This window comes from Urocitellus parryii, chromosome X (genome assembly GCF_045843805.1).
Source record: "Urocitellus parryii isolate mUroPar1 chromosome X, mUroPar1.hap1, whole genome shotgun sequence".
NCBI lineage: Eukaryota > Metazoa > Chordata > Mammalia > Rodentia > Sciuridae > Urocitellus > Urocitellus parryii.
The window spans coordinates 71077901-71103878 of record NC_135547.1 but is presented as its reverse complement, the minus strand read 5'-3'; the positions used below and the strand labels follow the sequence as shown (position 1 = coordinate 71103878).

At 40.1% G+C, this 25978-nt stretch overlaps 1 protein-coding gene across 2 annotated transcripts; it reads left to right on the top strand.

The window, feature by feature from the left end:
• Window positions 1–7193: 7193 nt before the first annotated feature.
• On the top strand, window positions 7194–25694 carry Vsig4 (V-set and immunoglobulin domain containing 4). 2 transcript variants are annotated; one of them, XM_026411925.1, is made up of 8 exons: window positions 7194–7248; window positions 13090–13446; window positions 14225–14506; window positions 19750–19812; window positions 20315–20392; window positions 22827–22931; window positions 25082–25103; window positions 25457–25694. In XM_026411925.1, exons 1-8 carry the CDS (start codon window positions 7194–7196, stop codon window positions 25692–25694), a joined length of 1200 nt encoding a protein of 399 aa, XP_026267710.1. The 2 variants fall into 2 exon arrangements, with proteins under 2 accessions (XP_026267710.1, XP_026267711.1); XM_026411926.1 differs by lacking the exon at window positions 14225–14506.
• Window positions 25695–25978: the final 284 nt, after the last annotated feature.

Sequence of the window (25978 nt, the reverse complement as noted above, 5' to 3'; positions counted from 1 at the left end):
AAAAGAACACAATTTGAACCAGGCCATGTGGCACATGCCTGTTGTCCCAGCTATTTGGGAGGCTGAGGTAGGAGGATCAGTCGAGCCCAGCAGTCAAAGGCCAGCCTTGACCACAAAATAAGACACCATCTCAAAAACATTGAATAAAATACCCAACATTTTGTTCCCTTACAGATCCAAAAGTTAGAATTTTTCCATGAATGCAATGGAGCTAAAATTCAGATGCAGCAGTATTATGTTCCCTTCTGGAGGTTTTGTTTTAGTGAGGGAGGGGGAGTCAGATTCCTTGCCCTTCCTATCTTCTAGATGTCATCCACATTATTGGCATATGTTCATTCCTCTTTCTCCACTTCAAAGACAGCAGTCTTTTTTTTTCATACCAGGGATTGAATCCAGGGGTACTTAACCACTGAGTTTCTGAGGGCCTCACTAAGTAGCTGAGGCTGGCTTTGAACTTGAGATCCTCCTGCCTTAGCCTCCTGAGCCACTGGGATTACAGGCATGTGCCACTGTGCCCAGCAATACAGCAATCTGTACACTTCTCTGCCTTTCTTCTGTACATAGTCACATCTTTCTCTAGCTCTGACCCTTCTGCTTCTCTCTTAAGAACCCTTGTGATGATATTGGACCCACCTGGATAATTCTAGAAAATCTTCCTATGTTAAATTCAGTTGATTAGTAAGCAAATCTGCAAATTTCATTGCCCTTTGACATGTGTTATGGTTGGATATGAAGTGTCCCTCAAAATCTCCTATTAGTGCAGGAATACTCAGAGGCTAGTTGATTAGGTTGTGAGAGCTATAACCTAATCAGTCCATCCTATGTTGAATGGACTACTGAATGGTAACTGTAGGCAGATGGGGTGTGGCTGGAGATGGCAGGTCACTGGGGTCATGCCCTGGAAGAGTACTTCTTCCTACTGGCTCCTAGCCTCTCTCTGCTTCCTGCTTGCCATGAATGTTGCAGCATTCCTGCACCACACACTTCTGCCATGATGTTCTGCCTTGCCTTTGCCCCAGAGCAATGGACTTGGCTGACCATTGACTAAACCTCTGGAACCATGAACCAGAATACTCTTTTCTTCTTCTAAATTGTTTTTGTCAGGTACTCTGGTCACAGCATTGCAAAATCTAACTAAAACACCATGTAACTTAACATTCACAGTTTCTAGAGATTAGCATGCAGATAGATATCTTTAAGGAACCAACATTCTTTCTATCACACTCTACCCCATAGTCTTATTTTATTTTACTTCATGGTACCCATCACTACTTTACACATTATATACCATATATATTATATTTATATTATATATTATAATATGAAGTATATATTATATTATGTATATTATATATTATGTATATTATATATATTATGTATATTATATATAGAATACATAATATATATATTTGACTACATATCTTTAAATAGCATGCTTATATTGTTATTCTGTAGAAGATGAGCATCTAACTCTCAGGTACTCACTCTCATCTATTAATCACAACCTTGCAAATACACACTCATGCAAATTCCCTATTTTACCATTCTCCCAATGTATTATTCATAATTTATTTATGTGTAATTTTGGTGGTAACAGCAATATTCAGTGTTTACGTTACTGATACTTCATAAGTCACAAAATATATAATCATAAATGCACTATTTTCCTTTTTATATATGTTTTGTTGTTTGCTTAATATCTGTTATACTAGAATGTAAACTCTATGATTGTTTCATTAATTACTACAGGCCTATACCTAGAATAGTGTCAAAACCATTAAAATATGCCGCAGTCTGGCTAGGCACAAAATCACGAGCCACTCAAGCAGGAACAAACTTTATTTTTTGAAACTGCTGCCAATGCCCCATACGCCCCTGGAAGAATCCCGATCAACCCACGTGGTGTTCTCCCGGCACCCCAGAGGAAGCTCCTCCCCGGAATTCCCTCCTACTGTACTTCCCCAACCAATGGGAACTCTCGTAGCAGGCTGAGGTGAACAGCAGGAGTCCAATATCCATATGAATGCAAATCTTAACATAATCATATCATCTCAATGGCTAACTGGCATCACCTTTTAACCAAAAATGCCACGCATCATATTGCTTGGCTGTGGCTCTTAGCAAAAATATACATTTGTTAAATACCAATTATGTGCCTGGTCTCATGCCTGGACTTATACACTGAACCCTTAAAAGCCAGACCAAATAAATCTTTAAGGGTTAGCTATCTCTGTGATTTCAAACCATTTAAACCATCTAAACCTTTTAGGTAAATGACACATTAAGATCCCAATAGTTGAAGCACATAAAGTCATTTACTCTGGTTAAAGTGGGTATGGAGAATTGAAACCAGTAGTGTGCTGGTGAATATCTGTCAACTCTCCAAAGGAAAAAAAAATCCCTGGATTGTGCCATTTGCTGATTTTCATGATGTAAATACTCCTACTATGGCCTATTTCAAGATACTAACATGATGCCACTATACATGGAATTGGAAAGAAATTCACACAATCATCTCAGAATTCAAGTTGGCTCCAGCATACTATTGGTTGAAATTCAGTCACCTAAACCCCTTCTCCCCATTCTAGCCCTTTTCTCACCTAAAGCATTCCTAAAGATCCCCCAGAACATAACTTGGGAATCCATGGGTGAATATGACACCTTTAGGGTACAGAGTTAAACCCAGGCTTCCTAATGTCCATTCAATGTTCTTTCCATTGCATTAAAGCTTCCAATCACCTAGTTAATATGCCATTTTCCTGCTTCCATTTTTTCCCACCCAATTTCACTTGTATTTCGTCAATAGATTTGGTACTAAAACTACCTGCTTTTAGCAACAGCAAACCGCTGTTTTGCTTTAAAACTTTCTATGGCTACCCTAGAAGCCTATAAGATCAAGTGTAGGCATTTTGGCCTGGTTTGCAAACTCCTCCATAATCTGATGAGGCCTTTTCGTCCCCTACCTTCACATACATGCACCAAAATAAGTCCAGCTAAATTTTTATTCTAGAAAACTTTTCTTGTTCATGATTGCCTCTGGGCATTAGCTATTGCTTTACCACTTACTTGGAATACCATCACTATCACCTTTACCTGTCCAGTTCTAACGAAATTTCATACCTTGGTTCATACCACATATCCTTTTGGAAGATTTTCTCGACCACTGAAGTCCATAGGATTTGCTACCACCCTTAAACTCTCATTGTACAAATGAGTTTCTGCTATTCTCTTGCCACTTAGAATGTGAGACCTCTTATTATTAGTTTACATTTAAGTTCACATACTTTTCATGTATTTTGAGGTCAATGTTCATGTGTGTTTCTATGTACATGTATGTTGTATCTGTGTTTATATTAGTGTTCATGCACTTATATGCATGTGCTATGTTCTGCTTGAGTTTATGAATTTGTTTCAGTATTTCTTTTTCTATACCTGTGCATGTATGTCTTTGTGTACAGCATGTCTGTGTCCTATGTGTATTGCATGTCTGCGTTCTATGTTCTTGTGTTTCTGTGTAAATTTTGTGTATTGTGTGTTACTGAGCTCACATGTTATCCCTGGAGCCATTTTATGCACATACACATATCTATGTTTATGTTTGACCTCATGTATCTACATCTGTTTTTCAAAGTGGTACTTGTGTGTTTATATGTGTGTATGTGTCTTAGAGTAGGACTGAGGATTTCCTCTTCATATCTCTGCTTCCCTCTATCACAGCCAAGCCCAAGGTGCACAGGGTGTTTTCAGCTAATATATTCACACTGATATACTGCTCCATCCTTTTCCTAAGAAGGTAGGCTATGGGGGTGAAAGTAGGCACCAAGCCACAGTGACTTCTAGATACTAGACCTCAAAAGGCTGCTCATTCACAATCTGTGAACTGTTATCACATGCCATTGTCCAGGAAGTACTGGGTTTGAAGATAAGGAAGAGGTAAACTCCCTAGATTACCTGTCCATCTCTTTATCCTCTCCTCTTCAACTACTTCCTTTATGTTTCAGTTCAAGTATCACCGTGGGGTATTGAGGGGGGGAATATACATTCTTGGAAATGGGCCTATTTGGATGGGAAATCTCATTTCTGCCACTTACCAGTTGTGTGACCATGGGCAGGTTCCATGGTGCATCTGGACCTCAGTTTCTCCAACCAGAAAATGTTGTTCTTGATGCTGAGGATGTTGTTCAGTGTAGAGTATGTGCTTATCATGGACAAGGGCCTGGGTTTGATGCCCAGCACCACAAAATAAGGGGTGTTCATAATGTCTTTTCTATAGGTTAACACCTGGAGTTAACAGCAAGAGCTCTATAAAAGATCATTTTGGTATCAATTCCTCTGGGAACCCTTTCCATACTATTATATCTTCAATAGATATTGTTTAAACCACAAATTTTAAATCTCAATAATCCAGTTTGTGTTAGTGTGAAAATGTGTGTGCCCATTGGTACGTCCATACTTGTAAGTCTTGACTTTATCTAAAATCTTACTTAGCCAGGGACCATGTCTAACATTTCTTCTGTCTTTCTTACAACATCCAAAGAAGGTCTGGAAATATTATCTAAGTGGTCATTAAAGGTATGAAGAAAACAAATAGTATGGTACTTAACAACATCATTTCTTGAGCTATGAGCTTGAATCTCGTCTAGATACCTCTATACAGGTAAGTCATTTCATTATTCTAGGTCTTAGTCTTATTTGTAAAATGAAGACATTTAATTCATTCACTCCACAAGTATTTATTAAATCTTTATTATATGCTGGGTACTGTTTTTGGCACTGGAGATACAGCAGTGAACATAACATACAAAAAACTGCAGCCTTATGGTCTCCATTCCAGAGAGTGAGACAGACAACAAACAATGAAGTCAATAAATATGCAATATATTAAGTAGTGGTAAGTTCTACAAAGAAAAAGAAAAGCAGTGCAGAGGAGTAAAGAGTAATGAAGAAAGATAGAAACATAATTAGAATAATACCCACCTGCGGGATTGTAAGAAACAAATTAAGTCATCCATGAAAAATGCTTAGTAAAGTGCTTAGTATAGTATAGTTTCATTTTTAAAAATCTTAGAAGAGGGGCTGGGATTGTGTCTCAGCAGTAGAGCGCTTGCCTAGCATGGGCAGGGCCCGAGTTTGATCCTCAGCACCACATAAAAATAAAGGTATTGTGTTGTGTCCATCTACACCTAAAAAAAAATATTAAAAAAAATCTTAGAAGATACAGCATCAAGTCTAATGAGGTGATAATTGGGGAAGCTGAGGTTCATAGAGATTTGATTTGTCCAAAGCCTCAGGATGAAATAGATCCAGAGCCCTGCCTGTCTCCAAGTTAACTGACTTCCTATCCAATTCTCTTTTGATCTACTGGGCTGCTGAGTCCACTGCAAGGCTGGAAGTCTTCCCCAGAGAAATTCTGTGCATGCTTCCCGGCACAGTTACTTATCTTTAGATACAGGAGCTCCTAATAAGATGCAAGAGACAGCTCAAAAGATACACAGGGCTAGGCAGAAATTGACACCAGTTTAATGGGTTTCCACCTCCTCAGCAAGAAAAGCTGTAGAGGGGAGGGTCAGTGTGTATGTGTGTGTGTGTGTGTGTGTGTGTGTGTGTGTTAGTAGTGGTGGTAGGATGTTGGTTGGAAAATACAAAAGGAAGTTTCTCTGAAATGCAGGTTTCCCTGAATGAAGACATAATGGGAAAGAAAGCCTAAAAGTTACAGTGAGGTGAACTGAAAGAAGTAGCCAAAAAACAAAGGACAGGAGCTGGGGTTGTGGCTCAGGGGCAGAGCGCGCACGTGTGAGACCCTGGATTCGATCCTCAGCACCACATAAAAATAAATAAGTGAAATAAAGGTATTGTGTCCAACTACAACTACAAAATAAATATTAAAAAAAGACAGCCAGCCAAGGGTTACTGGGTTCAGGAGGCAGAGAGGTTTGACAGAATTCCATGTGATAACTGAACCTGAAATTCTGGGGTCTCCTCTTACCACTTGCATACAAACCCAAATCATTTGTATGTAGCCATCTCTTGGAACTAGTATTTCTGTCCAATCCCATTTCCCTGAATAAGACCTCCCTCCTTAACTAAGCCCTCTCATATACCTCCAATCAAATAGAAAACAAATCCTAGACATTACTTATAGTGCAGCATGAATTTGTTGGATGTATTTTTCATTTTCAAATCACTTAGGATTTCAAAGTTTAGTTGACTGCAAGCAGTGCCACACATAGAATTAGACTACTGATGAAATTTCAGTCACTCTGGGGCCTGTGAACAGGAGTGATTTTTGGAGCAACTGAAATTTGCTAAGGGACTTCACTCATTCTCTTGTAGGTCAGAGTCTCTACAAATTAGAAGTCAACAAATTAATTCAGTCTAATAGAGCATATCACTATCAAGTCCATGGTCTATTGCATTGAAAGCAAAGTTTATCCTTCTCTTAGAAGAAGTGAATAATAAATGTCTTGTGAAAAAACATGAGGATATTAATGAAAATGGATTCTCCTTTACCACCAGGGAGGTGGAATTATTGGAGAAAGTGATTGAAAGTGCTTTCCCATTATGAGATATGGGGCATTTCCTCTTATCACTGCATTATCCATGGGTTTGCCAATTATTTAAGCTTTGTTGTGTAGAAAGCCCTTTCACACACTAAGCTCTTGTAATCAGAAGCCCACAGGTGCCCCAACTCTAACACTGTCCATTTACATAGGCTGAGCGGGCAGGAGTTAACAGTACAATTGATGAAAATTGCATAGGCCAGCAAAGTTGATTTCTTCTCCCTGGGCCCACCAGAAAGGAAAACACCCCCATACTGGAATGAGCAGACTCACCCTAAAGGTCACCCCCAACTTCTGAATCTTGTGGAGGGGACCCAAAATAAACACAGCCTGGGAGATCAAAGACCAGAGAGCCCCACTGGCTCCAGGGAAATTCAAGTCAATACCATAGCAGCGGGAGGAATTGCTTCACTCACCCTGAATCTCCAAACTCAGGCAGGGGGAAGGGGGAATCCCACGTGACTTGGGCTGAAATAGGAAAGGAAGGGAAATGTGAGGTGGGACTAGGAGTTCAAGTCAGAGATATAGATAAGGAAGGGAAGTAGGCAGACACAGACACTGGCAGCCACCAGGAGTTCAAGTCTCCTTGGCAGTTGGAGGCTGGAAGAAAGGATAGAAGTGGCTCTGACTGTGATGGGGATCTTGCTGGGTCTGCTGCTCCTGGGCCACCTAACGGTGGTCACCTATGGTAAGGCAGCAAGTGGGGGCCTGGTGCCACCATGGGCCCAGGCAAACGACTGGGGGGTTGGTGTTGAATGCTTACTGAAGAAAGCCTATTCCTGCTGGGACAGGTGAGTGTTCTCAGCTAATGCTGCAAGTTTTCCAATTTTGGGCAAAGGAAGGGAGAGAGTAGAAACCTGGTGAAAAAGCCAGAAGCTAAGTTTTGGTACAATTTGATAAGGATTCCCTCTTGGAAAACATCTGCATGGTTTTCTAATGCTTGTATATCCAGACACCCATCAAAAGACTCCCAATATGGCCCAAATCCCCCATCTGCTCTCTTTCATCTGTAATTCATCAATTAGACCTAATCTCTATGCTTCTAGGCTTTGCTCCTTGTTTGCTATGCAGCCTCTGAAGAAGGAATGATGTCTAAGAAGTAGGCGAGACCTTTGAAGTAGGCTATATCACTATTCATCGTTGGAAACAAGTGCTCAGCATTGTCTGTTGACATACTTCTATTGCCTGGGAGTTTATTACTTCTCCAGACCATCTTGTCTATCCAGGAGCCACTCCAAATGTTACTTGTGTGGAACTAAATCTGCCTCCCTGTGGCTTCCCTCCAAAAGCCCCTTCTGGAAATCACATAAAACATGTATGCTTTCTTTTCCCTGTGAAATCTCTTTAAAGGACTTAAGAAATATACTATGTCCTCTTAAATCTTTTTTTTATCCAATTAAAGAGCCCTAGATTCTTCACCTAGTCTTTATAGGACTTGGTTTCTTACTAACTCTTAGGCTAACTAACTTCTCTGTAGACATGGCCCAGTTTGTCTGGACTTTTGCAAAAGAAGCTGAACTATCCCATAGTGGCATTCTTTCTGTGGATCTTTCTCTGCGCTCCTTTACAACCTGAAAAGTGAGATGAATTTTCACGAAATTAAGCCTGGGTAATAGCTAAGTAAGATTCAAGATAGGGTAAAGGGGTTCTTGCTGAACCCCTGCTTGTTTCATCTCCCTAGAGGGAGAGGCTAGATGTGTGTTAGTTTGATGTCATATGTGCAGTCAGAAACCCAGCTTTCTTTAACTAACTTAGATTAGGTTACCATGTTTTGGGACTCTGGGACTCATCAACCTCTAAAATCTAAAAGTTTTAAAAGACCCTGAATTAAGTCAGCTCTTAGGGAAAAGAATTTTCCCTAGGCCACAGATCATTAGTGATGAAGTTAGTGCTCCTGCTCCTGAGTTCTTTCTATAACTAAAATAGTTTTATTGTGAAGTAAATTTTAGAGTATACCTCTCTGCCTCCTCTTAATTTGCTGGTTTGAGCTAAGATTTATTGAGGTAGGGTGGCAACATAGAGAAACGTTGTATAAATGTTAAATTTAAATCGCGCGCGTGTGTGTGTGTGTGTGTGTGTGTGTGTGTAAATTCTTGGGAGAGGGAAGGAGAGAGAGAGAGAGAGAGAGAGAGAGAGAGAGAGAGAGAGAGTAAGTAAGCATGTGAGCATTCCTATGTGTCTTGTTTTTTCCTAGTCTGTAAACATCTCCAGCTCTGGCAGCAAGCCTTCCATATGTGTATAAGTTCTTACACTAGAGCTGTGGTTCAGGATACACCACATAGCCAATAAAGCACACCCCCCCTCTCCTTGGACCTCAGTGACCCTAGCCCATCTGTACAGTGAGAAGATTGACTTGGTTGGTCTCAAAAGGGGCTGCCAGCTGGATAGTTCTGTGGGATTGTGACTTCAATGCTATAAAACCTCTAGGGGCCTTAATTAACTTTCAGTCTCTTCCTCCAGGCTAAGACACATGTTGAAACAATCATAATAAAATGATGTTTTCACATTTTATAAACATTTTAAACACTTCATAAACACTTTAAACATTTTATAAACATCTGTTATCGAAGCTAATCCACTATCCAGAAGGTAGCTCAGGAGAGGGAGACAGGCCAGGCACAGGAGGTGTTGGGACACACAGGAATGGGAAATCTCACTCTCTGTGATGATGGGAGGAAGAGGATTCTGAAAGGGACCCAGAATGTGCCTGAGAAAGGGGCCTACACTCAACAAATCAAACCTTTCCTTTCTTCAGGGCCATTGCACTCTGCTTTTTCAAGTCCAGTGTCCCTGCTTTCTTAAGATAAAATCTCCTTCAAAAAATGTGTGCATCCCTGGTCTTTCTCCTGAAGGAAACAAACATTTAAAGGAAATACAATTTCCCTGAGAGAGGAGAACAGGCTCTGTGATTATGGGAAAGGTTTTTTATAAAGCAGCTAACACATGGGGGCATTTTTTTCAGGCAGTCAGAGGGATTCTATCTAGCAGTAGGATACCATACTTGAAAGCTTGTTAGGTAGATCCAGGTAAGGTATCATTGCTTTCAGTTGTGGTGGTGCTTTAATAAGTTAAGAAAGCAAGCAAGAAATGTACCATGTGAAAGCCTATATTCTAGGCCTCCAATCCCATCTGTGTCTTGCTATCTATGTGAAATTGCACCTCTCCCTCTCCCTCTCCCTCTCCCTCTCCCTCTCTCTCTCTCTCCCCCCGTGCCCATAGGTACCCTTGAAGAAATGTGATTAAATGATTTCTAAAATTCCAGAAGTCTCCAAATTTCATCCTGCCTGATACCTCAATCCCTTTTGTACCAAGTAGCTCACCATTTGGTGGTTTTAAGGTATCCATAGGGGCAGAACGTTTCACCAGGAGGTGGAACTTTCCTGAAATGGATTTTTCCTATTCAATATTCCAGGAATGTTAGAAGTATTGCTTAATTTGGCCAACATTTCACATTGGTTGCCAAGCCAGTCCTGTTATTGGAGGCACATGCTACTGTGTTCTGTCTGGCTGCCTTAAAACCCACAGATGGCCTCATACTGGTCCATAGCTCAGTGGAGCCTATTAGGATGGGGAGAGTGGCTCCTTACCTTGTCATATGATAACTTCTCTTTCATGACGCTATTGAAGATGCCAGTGATCTAATCAAATGAATTTATTTATGTAGGGGAAGACATTGTTGAGAACTGTTATGGGGCAAATAAAATCAAAGCAAATATGATAAATTTCACTTGGGTCATAGGAGAAGACTGTATTCATCCAGCACCTACTAAACGTGAGCTATGCTAGGTGCTTTCACGTGTATGAGCTCATATAATTGTATCAATAACCTTCCATGTAAAATATATGTTATGATATTCATTTTATTGATAATTGCCTAAAGTTCAGACAGATTTTAGTCATTTATCCAAGGTCACACAGAGAAATGGTAAGACAGACCTTGTATCTAGATGTTGTCTACCTTATGCAGTCTTTCTGTTTTCCTGATCTCACTAGGTTCTCCTGCTAGGTGTTTTTCTAGGATCTCTGGGCACCATATAGATAGTTGGAAGGTGTAACTCAATGTTATTGTTGTTATCTTCACTCTGGATAAAAGGGAACATGGAGAATAGTAGAATGTCCTCTTTCTTGTGATGCTCTCCATATACTATCCACTCACTATGCTACTAATGAAAGCAGGAGGAAGTAAAGGACAGAAGAACACGGAGGAGAAGAAACAAGAAAAGAAGGAACAGAAGTAAGGTGGAGTAGTGAATGGAAGAAGGAAAGAAGGAAGGAGGGAGAGTGGAAGAAAAAGTTAAATACAGGGGGAAATAACTGTGCCATTTTGGAAAGTGTAATTACCAACTATCCCTCACCCCCATTCTGGCATGGGGGATTCAAGCCTGACCTACTTTTGGAAGTTAATTTCAACATTGTAAGATTGGGACTGGGTGGCTGTGTTCTTGACAAACCAGAGTGGGCTAAGTGAGTATATCTAACAAATTCTCAGCGAGAAATGCAAGCCAGGCATTGCATCTCCCTTAAGGTCACAGGGAATACATGTATATGCATAGACAAAAGCATTTTCAGAAGCTCCAGATAGCCTCACAGAAGAATTCTGCACTGCTGCCCAGTAGGGAAGTGTGAGAATGCTTTTCAATGGGAAAAAAAGAGAGAGCGGTTGGGGAGGGTTAAAGGAAGATTAATGGGTTCATTAATTGGTTCATTAAACCAAGAAGCTCAAATGTTTTTTGCATGTGGCTAAACATATGTGTGGGAAAGTGTGTCCAAGGTGATTATAAGCTGTATCTTTATGCACATGGAAGCATGAACCATCAGTAGCACAGTGAAAGTGACCACTTGGTGAAAGTTCACCACCAGCTAGCACATGTATCTATTTAATTTCTGTTCCCATTACTGTCTTTTAGCGCTTGAGCAGAGTAGAAAGAAACCTTAAAGAATAATCCTGTCTAAGACTCAAACAGAGCTTAGAACTTCCCCCAGATAGCTTAATTCATCCATAGAAAGCTCTTATTTTAAAGTTCATTGCTAGGGCAAACTAAAATCTGTCCCTTTTGTATTTTCATCTGTAAGAGTCAGTTCTGCACCCTGCCATGTCTGAAACTCTCCAGGGAGTTAGTGGTGGATTTAGCAACATGGAATTAATGTTTGTTTATTCTTTTCTACTCAAGGCCTTTATCTTGGCCAAAATATTCTATTCTTCTAAGAGTCCCTGGTGGGGGCACAGGCCAAAGGCTTAACTTTAGTATTCCCATTGATAGAAACCCTGGTGCTTGACAGTAAATTTTAGAAGCTGGAAATAATACCCCCACCCTATCCAAAAGGTGTAATATTCTGTCTGCTTGACTAGAACCTGGGGATCCTGGGCTAAATAAAAGAATATTGTTTAATAATAGCTCACACTCAGAAACCACATGTCCTAGGAGAGATATGAAAATATTGTCTAAATATCACCCATTTCTGCTGGCCTCAGTTGAATAGAACACAAAATCCTCAAAATGTGAGCTTATGGATGGAAAATTCTAATGGGAAGACAATGCCTATTTCAATGTCCCCATCCTTTTCCCTCTGGTTTCCCTCCTTAGTCCACTATGGAACATTACCCCTTTGTTCCTACCACCATTCCTAGCACAGTCAGTGCCAGGATTTTACTCAGACCCTTTTTCTCTCTCCAGATCAAGTATGGACAAATCTTTGCCCCTCAGGATGGAATTTTCCAATGAATCTTGATTATAACTAAGAGAAACCAAAAAGGAAATAAACAAAGGAAAAAAAAAAGAGAATTCAGGAAAAAAAATCAGTCAGACTTACAAAGTACAGGTTTCAAACTTAACAATAACTGATGATTTTGTTAAACAGGAATGCACACCCAGGCCTGTTCCATATACTAATTCCACCCTCAGAATTCCCTGTAGCTTACTTTCTTCCTTCTATCCAAAGAAGAACTCAGGGTTGAGACCCCAATCAGTGAGCCTTTCTTCTGAGGAAGCAAGGGGGCCTTTCCTTGCCAAGACCTGAAACCCCCACATTTCTCCAGGCACATATTTACACAAAATGAAATAGTCCAGACCCAACTGCTCATTTTTGCTCCAACATCTCTTGGAAAAATGTTACAAGAAAAAAATTGTTTTCATGGATATGCAGACTATCAGAGTTGGTAGAATCCATAGAGATCTTTCTATCCAAACTCTCCACATTATAGATGAAGAAAATTAGTCCTTTATGGTGAGAGTTACTTACTCAGGGTCAGATACTAAGGGTCACTAGCAAAGCAGTGACATGAAAAGGACTTGAAACACTTAAAAGCTAACAACAATGTTAAGGATTTTCTTCTGAAGACTGATTCTGATTGATAAGGAAGCTGGCAGCGAACAAAAGGGCACAGGAAGCAAAAAAAAAAAAAGTGTGATGGAAGGAAACTTAAGGAATGTTTCTTAGAAACACCTTGAGGCTTACTACTGCCATCATAGTTCCCAGGTGGTTATATCATCTATGTTGTTTGTTTCCTTCCTCTGTTCCCTTTCTTCAGGCCATCCCATACTGGAAGGACCAGAGAGTGTGATAGGGCCATGGAAAGGGGATGTGAATATTCCCTGTACCTATGGTCCCCTGAAAGGCTACACTCAAGTCTTGGTGAAGTGGCTGGTACAACGTGGCTCAAACTCAGTCACCATCTTTCTACGTGACTCCTCTGGAGACCATATTCAGCAGGCCAAGTACCGGCGCCGCCTGAATGTGAGCTATGAGGTTCCAGGGAATGTGTCCCTCCAACTGAATACCCTAGAGATGGATGATAGAGGCCACTACATTTGTGAAGTCACCTGGAACACCCCTGATGGTACCCAAGTGGTACGAGAGAAGATCATTGAGTTCCGTGTCCAGAAAAGTGAGTTTCTGTGTTACTTTGTGAGTAGGAAAGTATTGATCAGCAAAGATCCAATAAAGTATTATATTCACAGAAACCTCTGAGAAATTGAAAGACCTTGGTTTATCTGTGCATAGGTTCTATTAAGTTATATTGCTAATGAGAGAAAAGTGACAGGCACAGGATCCTCAGGGTCATCAATTCCATGGTAGAAATTTATGAAAATATTGGAAGGGCTCCTGACTTTCAAATCTCTACCTCTTCAAGTGTCCCAGAAATTATGGCATCCATAAGTTGGTTGCTCTCCTTAAGCAAATCTCCAAATCCTATAAGATATATTCATTTTTGTGAATGAATAAAAAACTCATAAAAATGAATATATCTTATAGGATTTGAAGACTAGATAAATGCAAGCCCAGAAGTTTTTGAGAAAAGGAAGCAAGGGTCAGCCAACGTAAATTTTCCTGGCTTTGCAGTTTTGTAAAAATCTGACCCTAGTAATCCAAAACTATAGATAATCCCAAAACTACTTGAGCTCAAAAATAAAAATAGCATTATTTTCTTAAGTCAGTTGAATTTAAACTGCAGATAATTCTACAGATAATATATATTTAATCTTCCAAAGGAAAATATTTTTATCTTCATTTCTCTTTTTCCTTCTTCTTTTCTAAGCCAAGAGCCCCCGTTAGTTCCATTTGAAGTTATACCCATGTCCTTGTGACCAGCAAGGATAATTTAGCCTTGTGTCCCCATATCCATAAGATTTCCTAGAGCTTCCTTTCTTGTCTTCCCTTTGCATTTCCTGTCTCCAAGCCTACGGTGACAACTGGCAGCGGTTACGGTTTCACGGTGCCTCAGGGAATGAGGATTAGCCTTCAATGCCAGGCTCGGGGTTCTCCCCCCATCAGTTATATTTGGTACAAGGAACAGACTAATAACCTGGAACCCATCCGAGTAGCAAACTTGAGTACCTTACTCTTCAAGCCTGCAGTGGTGGCTAACTCAGGCTCCTACTTTTGTACCGCTAAGGGCCGGGTAGGCTCTGAGCAGTGCAGTGACATTGTGAAGTTTGTGGTCAAAGGTGAGCAGCCCTCTCTCCTGGTGAGAATCTTAACAGACAACCTTGAACCAAAGATACCTCTGGATTGTTCCTTATGCCAGAGGACAGTTGGGGGAGTGGGGTTCTGAATAGGCAATGGCTATACAATTATACACCCCCCCCCCACACACACACACACACATTTGGTACTGGAGACATTAGAGCTAGAGATAATGCCTGTCATTTAAGAAAGGAAAACTGACATTTACCAGGTACATCATATTTGTCTAAGTTCAAGAACTCAATACACATTTTCTCAATGAGTCCTCACAAGTGTCCCATGAGGTACCTATGGTTACTCTCATTACTCTCATTCATTCTCTCTGTCTCTGTCTCTCTCTCTGTCTCTCTCTCTGTCTCTCTCTCTCTCTCTCTCTCTCTCTCTCTCTCTCTCTCTCTCTCTTTGGTGGTTCTAGGGATCAAACCCAGGGTCTCAAGCATGTTAGGCAAGCACTCCACCAAATAGCTATACCCCAGCCCTGTTGATTAATTGACTACAGTACTGGGAATCCAGGGGTATTCACCACTAAGGTACATTCCCAGCCCTCATTACTCTTACTTTACATAAGAAGAAACTGAGAGCCAAAAAAAGGGAATCTACTTGCTCCTGAGCATATAGCAAGGAAGTGCAAATCTGGATTTGTGCTCAGATTTCATGATCTTTCCACTACGTCTGATTGTTTCCCATGGTTGCATCTATATCAGATCCTGGGCACCCATTGGCTATATATATATATATATATATATATATATATATATATATATATATATATATATATTTAGCTTTATATGGACACAATACCTTTAGTTTATTTATTTATTATTATGTGGTGCTGAGGATCAAACCAGGGCCATGGTAAGCAAGTGATCTACCATTAAGCTACAACCTCAGCCCCTTTGGCTGTATTTTTGTTGTTGTTGTTCTGTTTTTTTAATTGTGGTTTTGTTGGAATTCTTTATTGTTGTTTTGTTTGTTTGTCTTCCTTCCTTTCTTCCTTCCTTTTCAGTACTGGGGATTGAACCCAGGGGTACTTTGTCAATGAGCTACATTCCCAAGTCATTTTTATTTTATCTTGAGAGAGAGTCTTCCTGATTGCCAAGGCCACCTCAAACTTGCAATCCCTCTGCCTCAAACTCCCAAGTCGCTAGAATTACAGACATGCATCACCATACCCCCTTACTTTATGTTTCTTTTTGCATTATGAGATAAAGCCCACATTTGTATGTATTTTCTTTTAATTTTACCCCTTCTTCCTAAAGCCAAATGCAAAGCCAAATGCAACCTCTGTTTGAGGTTTTCATGAAGATGGACTCTAGTTAATCAAGATTTGGCTATTCCTTATAGCACTATCATATATAGATTATGCATATAAAGACTACAGACTTAAACTGGGTGTTGTGCCCACACCTGTAATCCCAGTGACTTGGGAATTTGAGGCAGGAGGATCATAAATTCAAGAAAGCCTCCGCAATTTAGCAAGATACTGTTTCAAGATAAAATAAAAACAGCTGGGATGTAGCTCTTTGGCAAAGCACTCCTGGGTTCAATCCCCAGTAATGCAAAAAAAAAAAAAACATTAAAAAAGACTACAGGCTTGAGTTAAATGAAGAGCTGAAAAAATACATGTTAAATGAATTTTTTTTGTTTGGCTTCCAACAAACCTTGAAAGGGGAAGACAACAAGGCTTTAATGCCCCAAAATGTGTTTGAAACTAGGGGTTTTCAGAAAATCACCCTCAAAGCCACTGAAAATTATTGAACTTTGAGGATAGCTCTGTATAAGAAGAATGAGTGAATTCTCCATCACCAGTGAAGTTGTGAAACTGATGTTGTTTATTTTTAATATTTTTTTTAGTTGTCAGCCCACTGATGTTGTTTTGAGACTCCTGTGTTTTCCTGGAGGGATTTCCCCCAACCAAAGTTGAATTGTAGTGAGAATATCTGTGCTGATATAATCCTGGTCTGTTGGTTTTGTGGGGAATAAGGTTGGTCTCATTCTGAGAACAATCCATAGATAGTGACTCAGTTCTCTGAAAAACGACAGTCTGGTCAAGGAAAGAGGGTAGGTAGGTTATGACCATAAAGTCTAGTTTTGTGAACTTCACAAAGAGACAAATTAAATATTCTTGGCTTGGGCTAGAACTGTGGCTCAGTGGTAGCACACTTGCCTTGCATGTGTGAGGCACTGGGTTCGATTCTCAGCACCATATATAAATAAATAAAGATATATCAACAACTAAGAGAAAAATGTTTTTTAAAAAATTATTGCCTTTATGTGGTTTGTTAGTTCCTAGACCATCTGGGCAAGAACTTGCTCACTGCCAACCACCCTGTTTATTCTTTATCACAGTCAAAGCTTTTCATAACAATGCTGTTAGGCAGTGCTTGCCATTGCCCCCTATTGACAGATAAGGAAATTGAGGGTCTGAGAAGTTCCTCTCAGCTTTCCACACTTCCCTGCCTTCTGAGCTAAGCTACTCTCACAGATCTCCCAACATTTCACACTTCCACCCCACTCTCTCTGTTAACCCTCAGTTCTGGAATGGCCCTGTAGGTTCATGCCTTTGCTCTTAGACTGCTGAGCTCAGCTGATAAAACAAAGCACAGATATGCACTGACCATACTGAGTTATATGCTGTGTAACATCCATTGCCTTCACCAATACTGTTTGTCAATTCATTTGCTGTCTTATTTCTTATAACATCAATTCTGAACATTTCTACCTTATTTCAGTTCTCCAGTCCTGCTTCAAGAAAATGAGGCCACCTTATTCTCCTTATTCTTCTTGGAGAATATCTTTATCCTCTTCACTTGTGAATTCTATCACCTACCCCCTCCTCTCTGCCTTGACATTTCCCTACTCATTTTCTTTTGGATCAGAGATATGATTTGCCCTCCTCCATATTGTAGCTGTTGTAAACAGTACCACAATAAATATGGACATGCAAGTCTTTTTATGTTGATCACACTTCTTTTGGACATATACCCAGAAATGGGAAGACTGGATCATATGGTAGAGCCATTTTCAGTTTTTGAGGGACCTGCATACTGTTCTTAGTAATGGCTGTACTAGTTGACATTCCCACCAATAGTGTATGAAAGTTCCTTTTTCTCTACATTCTTGCAAAAAATTTGTTTTCTGATAATGGCCATTCTAACTGGGTGAGATAGAATCTCATTGTAGTTTTGATTAGCATTTTCTTTATTGTGAAGGTACTTGCATTTCTCATATATTTGTTGCCATTTGTATTTCTTTTTTTAGGGGGTACCAGTGATTAATCTCAGGGGCACTCGACCACTGAGCCACATCCTTAGCCCTATTTTGTATTTTATTTTAAGACTGGGTCTCACTGAGTTGCTTGACACCTCACTTTTGCTGAGGCTGGCTTTGAACTCGTGATCCTGCCTCAGCCTCCCAAGTGGCTAGGATTACAGGAGTGCACCTTGGCACCTGGCTTGTATTTCTTTTTGAGGAATGTTTGTTCAGATCATTTGCCTATTTTTAATTGGGTTATTTAGATTTTTGTTATTTTTTGACTCCTTAATATATTCTGGGTATTAACCCTGTATCAAATTAATACTTGGAAAATATTTTCTGTAGATTGTGTCTTCACTCTGTCAAATATTTTTCCTTTGTTATGCAGAAGCTTTTTAGCTTGATGTATTCCCATTTATCATTTTTTTCTTTTGATTCCTGTGCTGTTGCACTCCTATCCAGAAAATCATGGCTCACATGGATGTCTTGAAGTTTTTCCTATGAAGCTATATCTTCAACACTCAGCCAGTTTACAACTGTGCCATAATCTTTACTTTTTTGTTTATATAAAGCCTCAAGGCTAGCCAGAGGCGGGAGTTCATGGCCTATTTCCTGAGGGGACACACAGCCTTATCAATCTGTACAGCATTCCAGACTCCTAGGAATGTGTCAAAGCTTTTTAAACTTTCTATGGATATCTAACTCTTTAGCTTTTCCTTTTAAGATTCTTAGTCTCTTGTTTCCCAAAACTGTTACCCATTGCCTCAGACTTCTTCATAACACATATTTTCCCATCCTTGGGAGAGGCTTTTAGCTTTGGGTGATCAATAAAATACACTTTTTGAGTCTGGTCTTTCAGGGAACCACCAGAGAGGTCAAATGATGATGAGTGTTGTGAATGAACTCTGTCTTACTCACTGAGGCACCTGGAATGAGTTTTTTTTGTTTGTTTGGGTACTGGGGATATTGAACCCAGGGATGCTTAACCACTGAGCAACATTCCCAGCCCTTTCTTATATTTTATTTTGAGACACGGTCTTGCTTAGTTACTTAGGGCCTCGCTTTGAACTTGCAATCCTCCTGCCTCAGCCTCCTGAGCCGCTGAGATTATAGGCATACACTACCATGCCCAGCTAAAGTTTTATTTTCTGTTTTGTTTTTGTTTTGGTGGTGCTGGGGATTGAACCCAGGACCTTCAGCATGGTAGATGAGCATTCTACTACTGAGCCAAATCTCCAGTCCCAATGAGTTTTAGTTTCTGACTACCTCCAAGCTGGGAAAGGGGTGATGGGACCACAGTAAGTGAAAATGCCACAAAACTTACCGCTCTTACCAAAATGGTCATGTTTTTCTTTCTTAGATGCTTTCTGAGTTACTACAAATTTGGATAATTTCAAAATTTCAAGAAAAAAATGATATGTCAAAAATTATCTTATTGTTTTGATGAAGAGGTGAATTTTAGAAGATAATTTGTCTACCATTTTCACTGATATCATCCAATACCACCTTTGTGAGATTTCCAAAGTTCCTCTCAAGAGGACAAATAACAAAATTTCAGTTAAAAATTAACAAAAGATAGAATATATTTTCTTTTTTTAAAATTTATTTATTTTTAAATACATGACAACAGTGGAATGCATTACAACCTTTATTACACATATATAGCCCAATTTTTGTATCTCTGTATATAAAGTATAAGATAGAATATATTTTCTTATCCAAGTTTACAGACCCTCTGAACTTTACTCCCAGACTCCTTCAAGGTCTATGAACTTTGATTTAAGAACCCTGCCCTAGACTGATATGTGAAGGATAAACACAACACAGGACTTATCAGGATCATGAGGGAAGTATTAAGAAGTTCAAGTATAGACCCAACTGGCCTTGATTACTTCCTAATTTTCCTAGGGCATTCAGCTATTTACTTAAAGGGTATCAGGCCCTTGATTGAGCTCCCTTTTCCTTTCAGACTCCTCCACGCCACTCAAGACCAAGACTGAGGCACCTACAACCATTCAAATTCCCTTGGAAGGTAAGTTTTAGTGGAGTTCTATGGGAGTAGGAGAGTTCCAAAATGGTATCTTGGAAATCAAGACAGAAACCCCAATGCCATTGAATGAGGAACAAGAGGCCATTAGGTTATTCAATGAGAGCATAATAGAAAACGATTGGAACCAAAAGAAAGGTAACAAGGAGTTAAGGATGGTGAAGAAGTAGAATCATGAATGTATAATCTTTTTTGTGAAGACTTCTGAAGCAAAAGAGAATACTGTGATTTGTGTTTTGCTCCTAGTTTGACTTACTCTGTGTATATTACATCCCCTATATGTACCTTCTTTCAACTGACCACCCCTAATAGTAAGAAACAAAGATGCCTTACCAATAGTACTAGTGGTACTAGTGGTTCATGGCCAGCCACTCTTGAAAACCTAATAAAATTCCCCTAGACTGACCTCAACATTTTCAGAGGTCTCTTACCTCACAGCTACTGGCTGCAAGAAAGGCCCCCTGACCCTGATTCCCTATTGTCATAGAGACATCTATAGTGAACCCATCCCGGAACTGGACCACTGAAGTGAGTGACTATTTGGAGGACACAATTGCTGGGCCAGGTAAGAACAATGTCAAGACTTCTATCCTTCCTTCTTGATGCTAAGCTTTGTTTCCAAGACTTTCTACTATATAACTGTCCTGTGGCATTTAACTCTACAAACCATTAAATATCCTGTAGATGAGTAGTGTAGTTTTCATAGAGTGGAAGAGATATGTGCAAGGATGAGCAAAGTCAAACTGAGGTGAAAGGGGGGGTGACAAATGTATTCTTAGCTAGTTTCTTATTTCCATAGCAATAAACTTCCCAAACACTCTGAACAAAAATAGGAATAGGGCCACAACCTTAAGCAGCCTTCCTAGGGAAATGGACATTGGGTCAGGTAAGGATAATAGCAGTACCCCATACCCTGTTATTTGCGCTATCAACCAGACCTTTCCCCGGCAGCTTGCAGCTAATTTTTTCGTCTAAAGTCTCAAGGATTCCCAGGTAAGGGTCTCAGAGACTGAAATCCCAAAGAGAAGATTTTTTTTTGCACCTTTAACTGATAGTCAGCTGGTATGCACTGATATGACTGAGCTTACTTTTAAAATAATGAATTGCTTTCACACCACTTGATAATTAGCAGCTTCCCTTAAACCATGAGCTCCGCATTATAACTTGGACTATTATATCCCACCCTCTTGAACTCTCTAGACCACCTCATGATGCTGCAACAAAATTGTCAATTCCTGGTATACCAAGGGACCTCTAAGACTCCTGATCTATATCAGATAGCTGTTTTAATTAGTTGGTGTGAAATAGTTTGATGACACTCACTCCTAGTCTTATCCTTTAGCTCTGTATCATTGAGGATAGACTTCTGAATGTCTTTTCTACCTCACCCTGTTTGCAGAGCTCCCTAACTGTCTCTGAGCATAAACATAGTTGATTTGTGTGCTACCTTTGTATTGCTAATTTTGGCTCAAAGGTTTCCATACTTCGATGGTTCTTCCACGGAAACATCAATTGGAAGAAGGGAAATTAGAATATGCCTCTTGGTTTGGGATGATAAAAAGTTAACTCTGGGAGAAGTACAAGTTCTCAGATATTGGATCCATACTCTACATCATCTATCAAGGATTTTATTGTTTGATTCTCATCAAGGAGGTGTATTTCTTTGATCTGCACCAGCTTATAGCTTGGGCACTCTCACTCCTAACCAGAACCTTGGAAAACCACATATAACAGATTTCTAGGACAGAATACCATGGAATCTAGGAAAAAGAAAGCCAGTAACAGCAACAAATCTCAAAGGAAGGAATTCCTTTCCATACCCCTTTCTATCTCTTGATCTAGTCCCTAGATTAAGAATATTGTAGCCAAAAGTGCATTAGACATCATCCAAATGTTTCACTTAACTTATGGGGAAACTAAGGTCTAGTGACAGTCAAGGATTTGACAAGGTCACTGTTTTCATTTTTTATTGCTGCTGTAAAACGTATCCGAAACCTAGTATCTTAAAACAATATAAATGTATTATCTTACAATTCTAGAGATAAGAAGTCTAACACTGTTATTAGTGAGTTATAATCAAGGACTCAGTAGGATTGCATTTCTTCTGAAACCTTTGGGAAATAATTTATTTCCTTATCCATTCCACTTTATGGAAGCTGCCCACATGGCTCATTTCTCCCTTTCTCCATTTTCAAAACTATCAGTGTAGCATCCTCAACTCTTCCTCTGACTCTGATATCTTATGTTTCCTCCCTCCACTTTTAAATGATCCTTATGATTACATTGAGCCCACCCAGAGAATCAAGGATAATGTCCCCTTCTTAACACCAGCTATTTATCAACCTTAATTCTTTCTGTAACCTTAATTCCTCTTTGTAATATAAACTAATATACCCACAGATTCTGGGAGTTCAGATATAAACATCTTCAGAGAACCATTATTCTACCTCACCACTGCAAGTATGTAACAGAACCAGAACTAGAAGCTTAGTACAGTGGATTCTTTCAGCATACTGGAGATGTACCCCAGGTGGCACAGGGAATATATGTTTTGAGATAGAAGGAAGAAGAGAATTTAGAAAAGAGTATTATAAGGGAAAGAACATTTGTGACTAGAAGTAACTAATCAGAATCTCGTTAAGGTAGCATTTTGATGAAGCTAGGAAGTCCAGGTACTACTTTTTGTTTCCTTCTAAGAGAAGATAAACACTTCTTTCCTTGGTCCCATGGTAAGTATGGGGGTCTGGCTCAAATGCCCAGGCTAATCAGCCATCAACCAGTGGGTCTGCAAGAATTTGTTTATACCTGGTGTATAAGGCCTTTCCCAAATCTTTCTCATGGCACTGGAGTTTTGTCTCCTTGACTAACTAAGAAAGTAAAGAGAAGAAGGAAAGTGGAAAAGAAAAAGAATCCTGGTTTAATCTAGGCTCATCCTTACAGTTTTTTTTTTTTGCCTTATTTTTCAACCTTATATCACTTGGTCTTGTCTTGCATCCTAGGAAGGGGTCTTCCTATCTTTGCCATCATCCTCATCATCTCCTTGTGCTGTGTGGTGGTTATCACCATGGTTTATATCATGCTTTGCCGGAAGACATCCCAACAAGGTGAGTGACTTGATTTTTGGGTGGCTTTTACTTATTCTTTCTTTCTGGTAATATATTTAAGCTCTGTGTCAGACACTGTGTCGGGCACTTCAGTGAACCCCCAACCTACTGTTGGAGTGAGGGTAGAGGTGCAGATAGACATATGTTCATGCAAACAATAACATAAGTATTATGGAAATGAATGCAGAAATATTTGGCATCTCCTTGTAATATGTTACCTCATAAGGATGCAAAGGAATTTCCCTCAAGTTGCTTATAATTTATATAGAAAATTCAAGGTTGAAACATTAAACTTACCAATAACAAAACATAGAAATGAAAATTATGGAGTCAAAACCTGGAAAAGACAATACTACAATGATCTTGAGAAGAGGAGAGTCATTTAGGGCTCGAGTAATTAGCTAGGTCTTTCAGATAGCAAAACTTGGACCAGTCCTTGGAGAATGCAAACAGCATGTAAGGAGTTCAAATGTAAAACTCAAAAAGACAATTGAGTGTGAGGTCATCAATAAAGAGAATTGGAGCAATAGGGAAACAAGGAAAAATAAAAGTTCAAAGTCTAATTAAAGAGGACTTTGAATGCCAGTCTAAATGATTTGGACTTTCTTTACTAAAAGCTTTTTAGAAGTACTAAAAGTCGTCTAAGTTTTTGAGCAGAGAAGTGGCATGAGAAAGTACAGTTGTCAGAGCCATTTCATGACAATGGGCCAGCAGAGAAGGACAAAGAGAATTACAATATTTGTTTATAAGAAAAACCTAGGTAGAACTTAATGCCTGCTGTATTATGGACCTGACCCAATATTCATTAGCATTAGTTTCTCTCTTTCTCTGCATTAACCTGTACTTACAAAGAGCCTGTTTTCTATCCTGCATCTCTTTAAACAAAAAGAAGGGAGTCCTGAATATCTTATTCTCTGGATCTCAAGTATACTGGTCTTGGCCAGTAAGCATGGCTGTGACCCATGAGGATAAACATGGGAGTGGAGATACCTCAAATCCCAAGAGCCACAACCCAAGGATCACTAAAAGGAAAGTATTCATCATAGTCTTGATGAAGCTGGGCATAAATAGTAACCACATTAGCCTGTTTCCTTCTCAAAATGTTGCATGGCTCTTCAGTGCTAAGGGGATAGAAGTCAAAATGTAAAATTATATTCAAGACCCTCTGTGATATGCCTCTAGCCTGTATTTTCAACATGCACCATTCTCTTTTACCTATCCTCATGACCAGGTACTGCAGTCAAACAAATAGGCCGTATTCTTCACACCTTTATGCTTTTCCCCCTTCTTTGTTTGCCTTCCCAGAATGCCTGTTTTCTACCTCTCTATAAGGGAGACATCTTCAATGTATCAATTCAATTTAAAATATAGTTACTGACACCTACTGTGTGCCAGATTCCCGGAGTATAAAATAAAAAAAGACACAACCCCTATGGTGCTGAGTTCCCATGCCAAAGGGGCAAGTAGAACATGGAAATGTTAAGGCTTTACCGAAAGGCAGAAGGCTCTAGTCTTACCCCGTTTGTTTACTTATTTGTTGTTTTTAATGCATGCATTCCCAGTTGTTCCCCTGAAAATTGTAAGCACGCAGAGGGTAGTATCAAGAGATATCCATCTTTGTACCAAGCTAAGCCTTTGAGCCTGTATGGAATATAGGGAAATTTCCCTCCACAGACACTAGGGGGCAATGGTTACCTATTCTAGGGCCTTTCTAGGGTATGGGATGGGGGTGAGTGCACTTGGGAGTGGCTTGGGTCATAGTCCCTGACATCAAACTAATCCAGCCCCTTCTTCCTGGGCTGTGGCCCAGAAGTCAAGTTTCCCACAAGGACTCAGATTCTTGGGTGGAGAGCCTGTCGAGTTCCAGTGATCTTCCCCCACCCACACCAAGCAACAACTCCAGTCCAATATCCTGAGTCAGAGATGCCAAATAGAACAGTGATCAAGCATGCTTCCCCTTCCTTTATCTGACAAATCTGCATCCTTGTGCTTCAATGTATCTCCCCAATACCTCCCACTGTTGGAAATCTGAAACATAGAAATCCCCCTCTGTTCCCTTCCCTCATTTTTTGACTGGTATCCAGAGTCCATGCTTGACTCTTGTTCCTTGTCCATAGAAATTTCTGACCTGATTCCTCCTTCTTTTCTAGAGCATGTCTATGAAGTGAGCAGGTAAGATAGCATCTCCTTTTCCATCCTATAACCTCTTCCCTGTCCTCAGTTCTGTTGGTTATTGACAGGCAATATGGAGGAAGGTGGGATGTGTGGCAAAGATAGAGCTAGTCTTAACACCAATGTCCTTCAGTGACATGACACAGCTTTATATCCTCTCTGAGGCACCTTCTGAGGTTCTGCCCTAGATCACTGAAAGCACAAGATGATTTAGACCTACCAGCCTTCTGCCCCTAGAATTCTTAGGTGGCAAGAGCCTCAGAGTCAGTTGGTAAGAACTTAGGCAGATGGGTGAGAAACCAGGGTGTAAGCTCCAAGTCACTTCTCATGGAAGGTGGACTCTTGGACTTTAGGATGCCTTCCATTGAGGCCAGTGACTCTGGAGAAACCATGAGAGTGGCCATCTACACCAGTGGCTGTTCCAGTGATGAGCCAGCTCCCCGGGCTCTGGACAACAACTACTCTGACGATCCCTGCCTGGGCCAGGAGTACCAGATCATCGCCCAGATCAATGGTGACTATGCCCGCCTGCTGCACACAGTTCCCTTGGATTATGAGATTCTGGGCAATGAGGTTAAGAGTGTCTGCTAACAATCCCCTACTAGGTCAAATTCTGTTGACATAATTAACTATTCAGTATTCAGTCCCTGCCTTCTGCATGCCCCCCTTCTCTGCTATCTCTCTTCCTGGATAGTCCAAAGTGTCTTTCCTGCCAATGTTGCGGCTCCTGAGAGTGACTGGATTGCCTAAGAATTAGCCATATGCATCTCAAGAACGCTAGCTGTTGAGTTTGGCCCTGAGCCCTTCTAGTATCTCTTCCTGGGTTTTCCATTGCTCTTCTCCAAACACCAGTGAAACGCCAGCACTAGGACTTG